Here is a 12338-nt window from a genome sequence, read left to right as displayed (position 1 = left end):
CTCAACAGGGAACCTGAGAATGCAGCCGGTGATTCAGCCAGCTGACCATAGAGCTGATCAGAGACCAGAGTGGCTCCAAATATCTCTATGGCCTAAGAAACTGGAAGCTACGAGCATTTCATGACCTAGATTTCGCCGGATGTAAACAGCGCCATTGGGAAATTGGGAAAGCATTTTATCACCCCGATCTTGGTGTCATCAGATGCTTTGAGGGCAGAGGAGAGATCTAGGGTCTAATAGACCCCAATTTTTTCAAAAAAGAGTACCTGTCACTACCGATTGCTATCATAGGGGATATTTACATTCCCAGAGATAACAATAAAAATGATAAAAAAAAAAAATGAAAGGAACAGTTTTAAAATAAGATAAAAAAGCAAAAAAAAATAAAGAAAAAAAAAAAAAAAAAAAAAAGCACCCCTGTCGCCCCCTGCTCTCGCGCTAAGGCGAACGCAAGCGTCGGTCTGGCGTCAAATGTAAACAGCAATTGCACCATGCATGTGAGGTATCACCGCGAAGGTCAGATCGAGGGAAGTAATTTTAGCAGTAGACCTCCTCTGTAAATCTAAAGTGGTAACCTGTAAAGGCTTTTAAAGGCTTTTAAAAATGTATTTATTTTGTTGCCACTGCACGTTTGTGCGCAATTGTAAAGTATGTCATGTTTGGTATCCATGTACTCGGCCTAAGATCATCTTTTTTATTTCATCAAACATTTGGGCAATATAGTGTGTTTTAGTGCATTAAAATTTAAAAAAGTGTGTTTTTTCCCCAAAAAATGCGTTTGAAAAATCGCTGCGCAAATACTGTGTGAAAAAAAAATGAAACACCCACCATTTTAATCTGTACTGTATTTGCTTTAAAAAATATATAATGTTTGGGGGTTCAAAGTAATTTTCTTGCAAAAAAAATAATTTTTTCATGTAAACAAAAAGTGTTAGAAAGGGCTTTGTCTTCAAGTGGTTAGAAGAGTGGGTGATGTGTGACATAAGCTTCTAAATGTTGTGCATAAAATGCCAGGACAGTTCAAACCCCCCCCAAATGACCCCATTTTGGAAAGTAGACACCCCAAGCTATTTGCTGAGAGGCATGTCGAGTCCATGGAATATTTTATATTGTGACACAAGTTGTGGGAAAGAGACAAATTTTTTTTTTTTTTTTTTTGCACAAAGTTGTCACTAAATTATATATTGCTCAAACATACCATGGGAATATGTGAAATTACACCCCAAAATACATTCTGTTGCTTCTCCTGAGTACGGGATACCACATGTGTGAGACTTTTTGGGAGCCTAGCCGCGTACGGAACCCCGAAAACCAGGCACTGCCTTCAGGCTTTCTAAGGGCGTAAATTTTTGATATCACTCTTCACTGACTATCACAGTTTCGGAGGCCATGGAATGCCCAGGTGGCACAAAACCCCCCCAAATGACCCCATTTTGGAAAGTAGACACCCCAAGCTTTTTGCTGAGAGGTATAGTGAGGATTTTGCAGACCTCACTTTTTGTCACAAAGTTTTGAAAATTGAAAAAAGAAAAAAAAATGTTTTTTCTTGTCTTTCTTCATTTTCAAAAACAAATGAGCTGCAAAATACTCACCATGCCTCTCAGCAAATAGCTTGGGGTATCTACTTTCCAAAATGGGGTCATTTGGGGGGTTTTATGCCACCTGGGCATTCCATGGCCTCCGAAACTGTGATAGGCAGTGAAGAGTGAAATCAAAAATTTACACCCTTAGAAATCCTGAAGGCGGTGATTGGTTTTCGGGGCCCCGTACGCGGCTAGGTTCCCAAAAAGTCCCACACATGTGGTATCCCCATACTCAGGAGAAGCAGCTAAATGTATTTTGGGGTGCAATTCCACATATGCCGATGGCCTGTGTGAGCAATATATCATTTAGTGACAACTTTGTGCAAAAAAAATAAATAAAAAATTTGTCACTTTCCTGCAACTTGTGCCAAAATATAAAATATTCCATGGACTCAACATGCCTCTCAGCAAATAGCTTGGGGTGTCTACTTTCCAAAATGGGGTCATTTGGGGGTGGGAGGTTTGTGCCATCTGGGCATTTTATGGCCTTCAAAACTGTGATAGGTAGTGAGGAGTGAAATCAAAAATTTACGCCCTTAGAAATCCTGAAGGTGGTGATTGGTTTTCGGGGCCCCGTACGTGGCTAGGCTCCCAAAAAGTCCCTGTACTCAGGAGAAGCAGCTGAATGTATTTTGGGGTGCAATTCCACATATGCCTATGGCCTGTGTGAGCAATATATCATTTAGTGACAACTTTTTGTAATTTTTTTTTTTTTTTCATTATTCAATCACTTGGGACAAAAAAATGAATATTCAATGGGCTCAACATGCCTCTCAGCAATTTCCTTGGGGTGTCTACTTTCCAAAATGGGGTCATTTGGGGGGGGGGGTTGTACTGCCCTGCCATTTTAGCACCTCAAGAAATGACATAGGCAGTCATAAACTAAAAACTGTAAATTTCAGAAAATGTACCCTAGTTTGTAGACGCTATAACTTTTGCGCAAACCGATAAATATACGCTTATTGACATTTTTTTTTTACCAAAGACATGTGGCCGAATACATTTTGGCCTAAATGTATGACTAAAATTGAGTTTATTGGATTTTTTTATATCAAAAAGTAGAAAATATCATTTTTTTTCAAAATTTTCAGTCTTTTTCCGTTTATAGCGCAAAAAATAAAAAACGCAGAGGTGATCAAATACCATCAAAAGAAAGCTCTATTTGTGGGAAGAAACGGACGCAAATTTCGTTTGGGTACAGCATTGCATGACCGCGCAATTAGCAGTTAAAGCGACGCAGTGCCAAATTGGAAAAAGCCCTCTGGTCTTTAGGCAGCCAAATGGTCCGGGGCTGAAGTGGTTAATGTACACACAGCGCCCCATATTGACAGAAAAACACAGAATTGTTGACTTTTTTGCAGATTTATTAAAAAAGAAAAACTGAAATATCACATGATCCTAAGTATTCAGGCCCTTTGCTCAGTATTTAGTAGAAGAACCCTTTTGATCTAATACAGCCATGAATCTTTTTGGGAAATATGCAACAAGTTTTTCACACCTGGATTTGGGGATCCTCTGCCATTCCTCCTTGCAGATCCTCTCCAGTTCTGTCAGGTTGGATGGTAAACGTTGGTGGGCAACCATTTTTAGGTTTCTCCAGAGATGCTCAATTGGGTTTAAGTCAGGGCTCTGGCTTGACCATTCAAGAACAGTCACAGAGTTGTTGTGAAGCCACTCCTTCGTTATTTTAGCTGTGTGCTTAGGGTCATTGTCTTGCTGGAAGGTAAACCAGTCTGAGGTCCTGAGCACTCTGGAGAAGGTTTTCGTCCAGGATATCCCTGTACTTGGCCGCATTCATCTTTCCCTTGATTGCAACCAGTCGTCCTGTCCCTGCAGCTGAAAAACACCCCCGCAGCATGATGCTGCCACCACCATGCTTCACTGTTGGGACTGTATTGGACAGGTGATGAGCAGTGCCTGGTTTTCTCCACACATACCGCTTAGAATTAAGGCCACAAAGTTCTATCTTGGTCTCATCAGACCAAAGAATCTTATTTCTCACCATCTTGGAGTCCTTCAGGTGTTTTTTTAGCAAACTCCATGTGGGCTTTCATGTATCTTGCACTGGGGAGAGGCTTCCGTCGGGCCACTCTGTCATAATGCCCTGACTGGTGGAGGGCTGCAGTGATGGTTGACTTTCTACAACCTTCTCCCATCTCCTGACTGCATCTTTGGAGCTCAGCCACAGTGATCTTTGGGTTCTTCTTTACCTCTCTCACCAAGGCTCTTCTCCCCCAATAGCTCAGTTTGGCTGGACGGCCAGCTCTAGGAAGGGTTCTGGTCATCCCAAACGTCCTCTGTTTAAGGATTATGGAGGCCACTGTGCTCTTAGGAACCTTAAGTGCAGTAGAATTTTTTTAGTAACCTTGGCCAGATCTGTGCCTTGCCACAATTCTGTCTCTGAGCTCTTCAGGCAGTTCCTTTGAACGCATGATTCTCATTTGCTCTGACATGCACTGTGAGCTGTATGGTCTTATATAGACAGGTGTGTGGCTTTCCTAATCAAGTCGAATCAGTAGACATGTGCATTGTGTTTAGTTCCGAATCAAAATTTGGACAAATTTTTTATTATTCGGAAATTCGTATGCATTTGAATTTCCGAATTACAAAAGTAACAAATTTAAACTAATCCGAAAAAAAAACGATCAAATTCGAAAACAAATTCGAATCGAATTAGAAAAAATAGAAAACGATTTTCTAAAAAATACAATAGCATAGAATATAAAATAATAAAGCAATAGAGAATATATATATATATATATAGATATATAGATATATCTATATATCTATATATATATATATAGATATATAGATATATCTATATAGATATAGATATATCTGTATATCTATATATATATATAGATATATCTATATATATATATAGATCTATATAGATATATCTATATATCTATATAGATCTATATATATATATAAAGAAAGATGTGGATCGATGCTTGATGCAAAAGTGTCCTTTACTTGAAACTTTCAATCATATAAACATTTAAAGTGCAGACGTGCAAGCCACTGTACAGTATCGAGCGCGAGTCGCTCTTCGTCAGGCTTCTCTCGATCCACGTCTTTATCTATTTATGGTGGAAATTTGGGAGTCCACCCTGATGGTGCTGTGATCGAATAAGGATTAAAGAAAAGAGGGTAACCCACCTGAAATTTATCTATATCTATCTATCTATCTATCTATCTATCTATCTATCTATCTATCTATCTATCTATCTATCTATCTATCTATCTATATATATATATATATATATATATAATATTTTTTTATTAATCTGTTCTATTGTTTTTCTATGCTTTTCTTTTCTATGCTTTTCTTTTCTATTATTTTCTGTTCTATAAGTCTTTTCTATTCAAATTCGAATTCATTCTATATGAAATTCGAATTTCGAAACATGGCTTCTGAAGTTCAAATTTTGTATAGAATGAATTCAAATTTGAATAGAAAAGATTAGAATAGAAAATAATAGACTAGAAAAAACAATAGAACAGAATAAAATATTTTTCTTGTTTTTCTATGCTATTCTCTTCTATCATTTTCTATTCTATTCTAATCTTTTCTATTCAAATTTGATTTCAGTCTATATGAAATTTGAATTTCGGAAGATGTTATTTATATATAGATATATATAGATATATCTATATATATCTATATATATATCGAAAACAATTTCGAATAGAATTCGAAAAAATAGAAAACGATTTTCTAAAAATACAATAACATAGAATATAAAATAATAAAGCAATAGATATATATCTATATATAGATAGATATATACATATAATATTTTTTTCTATTCCGTTCCATTGTTTTTCTATGCTATTCTTTTCTATTCTAAACTTTTCTATACGAATTTGAATTCATTCTATGCAAAATTCGAATTTCGGAAGATGGCTTCTAAAATTCGAATTTCGCATAGAATGAATTTGAATAGAAAAGATTAGAATAGAAAATAATAGAAAAGAATAGACTAGAAAAACAATAGAACAGGACAGAATATAATATAATATATATATTTTATTCCATTCTGTTCTATTGTTGTTCTAGTCTATTCTTTTTTATACAGTTCTAATGTTTTCTATTCAAATTCAAATTAATTTTATACGAAATTCGAATTTCGGAAGATGTATGTATGTATATACCGTATATATATATATATATATATATATATAATATTTTTTCTGTTCTATTGTTTTTCTATTCTATTCTAATCTTTTCTATTTGAATTCGAATTCATTCTATACGAAATTCGAATTTTGGAAGATATAATATATAATATATATGTTTTCTATGCTGGTCTATTGTTTTTCTATGCTATTATTCTCTATTATTTTCTATTTTATTCTAACCTTTTCTATTTGAATGCAAATTCATTCTATACGAAATTTGAATTTCGGAAAATGGTTATATAGAAATTCAATTATAATAGAAAAGACTAGAATAGAAAAAACAATAGAACAGAAAGAATATTATATATATATATTGGAATATATATATATATATATATATATATATATATATATATATATATATATATATATATATATATATATATATATATAACCATCTTCCAAAATTGAAATTTGGTACAGAATGAATTCGAATAGAAAATATTAGAATAGAATTGAAAATAATAGACAAGAATAGCAAGAATTCATTCTGTACCAAATTCCAATTTCGGAAGATGGTTATATATATATATATATATATATATATATATATATATATATATATAATTTTTTTCTGTTCTGTTGTTCTTCTATCCTATTCTAATCTTTTCTATTTGAATTCAAATTCATTCTATATGAAATTCGAATTTTGGAAGGTGTTTTATATATATATTATATTTTTTCTATGCTGGTCTATTGTTTTTCTATGCTATTATTTTCTATTATTTTCTATTTTATTCTAATCTTTTCTATTTGAATGCAAATTCATTCTATACAAAATTCTGAAAATGGTTATGCAAATAGAATGATTTCGAATAGAAAATATTAGAATAGAATAGAAAATAATAGACAAGAAAAGCATAGAAAAACAATCGAACAGAATAGAAAAAAATATAATATATTCTATTCTAATCTTTTCTATTCAAATTCATTCTGTACCAAATTCCAATTTCGGAAGATGGTTATATATATATATATATATATATATATATATATATATATATATATATATATATATATATAATATTTTTTTCTATTCTGTTCTATTGTTTTTTTCTATTCTAGTCTTTACTATTAGAGTTCTATTTCATTCTATTCAATAGACTAGAAAAACAATAGAATAGAATAAAATATAATTGATATATTATATTTTATTCTGTTCTGTTCTATTGTTTTTCTAGTCTATGCTTTTCTATTATTTTCTATTCTAATCTTTTCTATTCAAATTCATTCTATACAAAATTCGAATTTCAGAAGCCATCTTCCAAAATTCAAATTTCGTAAAGAATGAATTCAAATTCGAGTAGAAAAGTTTAGAATAGAAAAGAAAAGAATAGCATAGAAAAACAATAGAACAGAATAGAATAAAAAATAATATATATATATATATATATATATATATATATATATTATATTTTATTCTATTTTTCTATTTTTATTTTATTCTATTCTGTTCTATTGTTTTTCTAGTCTATTCTCTTCTATTACTTTCTATTCTAATCTTTTCTATTCAAATTCAAATTCATTCTATACGAAATTCGAATTTCAGAAGCCATCTTCCGAATTTCGTATAGAATGAATTAAAATCTGAGTAGAAAAGTTTAGAATAGAATAGAAAAGAATAGCATAGAAAAACAATGGAACAGAATAGAAAAAAATATTAATATATATATTATAGTTCATTCTATTCTGTTCTATTGTTCTTCTAGGCTATTCTGTCCTATTATTTTCTATTATATTGCATGAAATTCGAATTTCGGAAGATGTTTTATATATATGTTATAATTTTTCTATTCTGTTCCATTGTTTTTCTATTATTTTCTATTCTAATCTTTTCTATTTTTCAAATTCATACTATACTAACTTCGAATTTTGGAAGATGTATATATAATATTTTTTCTATGCTGGTCTATTGTTTTTCTATGCTATTCTTTTCCATTTTTTTCTATTTTATTCTAATCTTTTCTATTTGAATGTGAATTCATTCTATACGAAACTCGAATTTCGGAAAATGGTTATATAGAAATAGAATGAAATCAAATTCTAATAGAAAAGACTAGAATAGAAAAAAACAATAGAACAGAAAAGAAAAAAAAAATTATATATATAAAACCATCTTCAGAAATTGGAATTTGGCACAGAATTAATTTGAATAGAAAAGATTAGAATAGAATATATTATATTTGTTTTCTATTCTGTTCTATTGTTTTTCTATGCTATTCTTTTCTATTATTTTCTATTCTATTCAAATTCACTTTCATTCTATACGAATTTCGAATTTCGCAAAATGGTTATATGTAGTTTACTTTTTCAAATTCGGTCAAATTTTTTGGAATGCGATAAAATTTTTACAAATTTGGTAGTTTTTTTTCGAATGCGGTAGAATTTTTTCAAATTTGATAGGTTTTTTTCTAATGCAGTAGAACTTTTTCGAATTTGATAGTTTTTTTCGAATGCGGTAGAATTTTTTCGAATACGGGCAAATTTTTTGAATTTGAATACGAAACTAAATGAATCCTGAAAACGAATGTAATGAATGCAACAAATTTAACTAAACAAATTTTTTCATCCTGCACATTTCTACCAATCAGTATAACCAAACACAGCTGGATTCAAATGAAGGTGTAGAACCATCTCAAGGATGGTCAGAAGAAATGGACAGCACCTGAGTTAAATATATGAGTGTCACAGCAAAGGGTCTGAATACTTAGGACCATGTGATATTTCAGTTTTTCTTTTTTAATAAATCTGAAAAAATGTCAACAATTCTGTGTTTTTCTGTCGATATGGGGTGCTGTGTGTACATTAATGAGGTAAATATAATATATATACAATATAACAAAGAGTTAAAAATTTAAGGGGGTCTGAATACTTTCCGTCCCCACTGTATATATGTGTATATATATATATATATATATATATATATATATATATAGTGTGTGTGTAAGCATTAAAGCATATACAGTAAATATAAAGCCTACATGTAAGAACTAAATAATTTTACAGTATACCGTATTTAAAATACGTTACCTTTACGCATAAACGACCCCAATCTTTTATCTATAACTTTCTCAGGCATATTTTCTTTATTTGCAAGAGGATCTGTTTTCATCTCTTTGAAAGATGCTTTTTTTATCACAATATCCATCGCCTTATCATCTAATTTTATTCCTAAAAATGTGGAGATTTTCTTAGCAACAGACCGCAGGTCCTACAAACATGAGAAAAACAATTTTAGCAAATAATAATAATTATCAATATTTGATAGTTAAAATAGTTTTGGCAACTTGGATAAATGATTTGCAGAGCCAGTTGTTATCTCTTCAAAAGAGGAATCACTTTAAAAACAGCTTATTTTCCTACAGAGAAAATCATTTTGAGTCAGGAGGTATTCTGGTTATTATTAGTGAGTGAGCAAACATTATCATTTTCCATCACTTCCAGTGCGGTAACATGGATTAACACCATTAGATTAGTGATAAACAAAACCCTGCAAGATTTGATTTGTCCAAAGTTTGGCCAATCCCCCAAAATGCTCAGCGAATCTGAACTTTTGAGCAAATTGCATTGCAAAGCAACATGGAAAATACACTAATGTGCTGAATTACAAGTTTGGACAATGCCTAAAAACTGAATGTGATGTTACAAAACAGTATGATATTCAGGGACAGCATCAGTGACAGCATACCCTTACATTCATATTTTTTCACTTTAACAAATAGCTTTGCTTGAAGACAGCAGCATCTATATCAAAATCATCTATTATTTAAATTATATAAGTAAAAAATTGCTTTTTCCAGATGTTAGCAGCTACACATGTTTTTCATCAAGTATTACTAGGCTTATTTTGAAGGCTAGAAGTAGCAGTCGCAACAGATCTAAATACAGAGTGGGAAGGGGACAGGAAGTGTCTTTCTAAAAAATGAGAACTAAAGCCCTCAAGTATGGGTTGATGAAAAATATCCAGTGGCTCCACAATTTGACATTGTTAGTGAAGGTAAAAACAGATAAAAAAAAAAGAAAGAAATATCTTTATTTTAACCAAACGTTTTGAGGTGTAAGCCCTCAGGTATGGTTTGAAAGAAATTGGCAAGTGGTAGAACAGTTTTTCATTAATGAGAACAGGCTTAAAGGCTATGCCCAAATTTAGGACCATGTTGCATGATACAACATGGATCCTGCTCTGACAGCAGGCAGGGGTTCTTCTCCCCCTGTCAGACCTGAAAGTGGGGGGCTCTGCCTGTAGAGCTGCATCATTCATTCACAGAGATCTTTGAAAGGATGAAATACAAGTCTCAGCCGCTATTGTGCAATCGCACTTTAAGTCCATTGACTCTTCCTTCAGCTCTTTAATTGAAAGTCTATACCTCAGTACAGACATAAAGCTGCAGGAAGAGTTACCCTTTAATAAGCACTTTTGGGTTAAAAAAATGTGAACAATGAGGAGGCACACTAAGGCAGTGTACCTCACCTTTGCAATTCACAGAAGTAAAGCACAGCTTACTAAGGCCTGGTTCACACCTTATGCAGGTTGCAGTTGATGCATATTCCGGGTGCATTTTGCGTTTTTCAATACACATTTTTGATCCATTGAATTCTATGGAACCAAAAACACAACCTGCTGGTCTCTGGCTCTTTCCACAAAATGCACAGATGTGAACGTGACCCATAGGAAACCACGTTAAATGGACTGGTGTGTGTTTCTGCAAAACTGAATACGCACTAAAAAAAAAAGGATAGGTAAGATTGAACCAGGCCTTACTGATCCTAATTCCTTCCTGCATTGCTGTGTAGTTTGTGAGGTCTTCCTATAATTTACACACAGCCAGCCAGAGGCGGATCTCTAATTAGGTAGATTAGGAGGTTGCCTAAGGCCTCGTGCTCCCAGGGGCCTCATGGCCGCTTAATCTGCCTAACGTGTGTAGCAGTGGCAGGCAATGTCCCCGATCGGTGTTCCCAGGACCGTCCTTAATACGGGACCCGCCGTGCCTGCGGATAGTTTTCCCTGAACAGCGGCAGACTGAACACCTGAGCACTGCCCGAGACCCCAGGGTCAGTGGGTGGCTCTAGGTACTCTCTTCCTCCGGCTCCTCCTGTTCTGCCATGCTCCGTGGATCTCTGCCATGTGTAGAGCACAGATAGCTTTAGCGGCCAAGCAGCTCCCTGATTTCCTCTCCAGGATGGACCTACCAGAGCTGGTGCTGCTGCCTGGCAATCATCGAGGAGCCAGTAGGCCAGAGTACCAGGATGACAGCGGTCAGTGTATGCGTTGCACAAAGTGTCCACCCGGGAAGGAGCCAGAGGGGCTAATAGTCTTTTGTTCTTTTTCTCTGTAGTACAGTGGACGAGGCTTCTCCCACCAGCCTGTTACAGTCCAGCTTTTCTGGCTTGCATAAGATTGCATTTGTACAAAAGTAATATTTTATTAAAGGTACACTACAGTCACACTTAAAATCCCCCTGTTCCTGGCATCCCACCCCCTGTCACCATCATCTCCATCCTCATCACAATCCCCCTGTTCCTGGCATCCCACCACCTCACCCCCTGTCCCCATCATCTCCATCCTAATCATAATCTCCCTGTTCCTGGCATCCCACCACCCCACTGCCTGTCACCATCATCTCCATTCTCATCATCCCCCTGTCCCTGGTACCCCACCACCCCATCCCCTGTCACCATCATCTCCATCCTCATCATAATCCCCCTTTTCCTAGCATCCCACCACTACACCGCCTGTCAACATCATCTCCATCCTCATCATCTCCCTGTCCCTAGCATCCCACGACCCCACCCCCTGTCACTATTATCTCCATCCCCATCATCCCCCTGTCCCTTGCATCCCACCACCCCACCCCCTGTCACCATTATCTCCATTCTCATCATAATCTCTCTGTTCCTGGCATCCCACCACCCCACCGCCTGTCACCATCATCTCCATCCTCATCATCCCCCTCATCCTGGCATCCCACCACCCCACCCCCTGTTACCATCATCTCCATCCTCATCATAATCTCCCTGTTCCTGGCATCCCACCAACTCACCCCCTGTCACCATCATCTCCATCCTCATCATCCCCCTGTCCCTGGCATCCCACCACCCCATTCCCTGTCACCATTATCCCCATCCTCATCATCCGCCTATCCCTGGCATCTCACCACCCCATCCCGTGTCACCATCATCCCCATCCTCATCATAATCCCCCTGTTCCTGGTATCCCACCACCTCACCCCTCACCCCCTGTCCCCATCATCTCCATCCACATTATAATCTCCCTGTTCCTGGCATCCCACCACCCCATCGCCTGTCACCATCATCTCCATCCTCATCATCCCCCTGTCCCTGGCATCCCTCCACCTCATCCCCTGTCACCATCTCCATCCTCATCATAATCCCTCTGTACCTGGCATCCCACCATTTCACCCCCTGTCACCATCATCTCCATCCTCATCATAATCTTCATGTTCCTGGCATCCCACCACCCCACTGCCTTTCACCATCATCTCCATCCTCATCATCCCCCTGTCCTTGGCATCCCACCACCCCACTGGCTGTCACTATCATCTCCATCCT

At 35.6% G+C, this 12338-nt stretch overlaps 1 protein-coding gene across 2 annotated transcripts in view; it reads right to left on the bottom strand.

Moving 5' to 3' along the window:
* Window positions 1–12338, bottom strand: part of LOC141140221 (amine sulfotransferase-like) — a 207540-nt gene that overhangs the window by 79283 nt on the left and 115919 nt on the right. For both annotated transcript variants that reach the window (XM_073627139.1, XM_073627140.1), the window contains exon 6: window positions 8799–8979. In XM_073627139.1, coding sequence (XP_073483240.1) covers window positions 8799–8979 — 181 coding nt within the window. The remainder of the gene's footprint in view (window positions 1–8798; window positions 8980–12338) is intronic.

The sequence above is a fragment of the Aquarana catesbeiana genome, linkage group LG04 (genome assembly GCF_042186555.1).
Source record: "Aquarana catesbeiana isolate 2022-GZ linkage group LG04, ASM4218655v1, whole genome shotgun sequence".
NCBI classification, from domain to species: domain Eukaryota; kingdom Metazoa; phylum Chordata; class Amphibia; order Anura; family Ranidae; genus Aquarana; species Aquarana catesbeiana.
The sequence above is the reverse complement of the archived record's forward strand: the minus strand, read 5'-3'. Positions and strand labels throughout refer to the sequence as shown.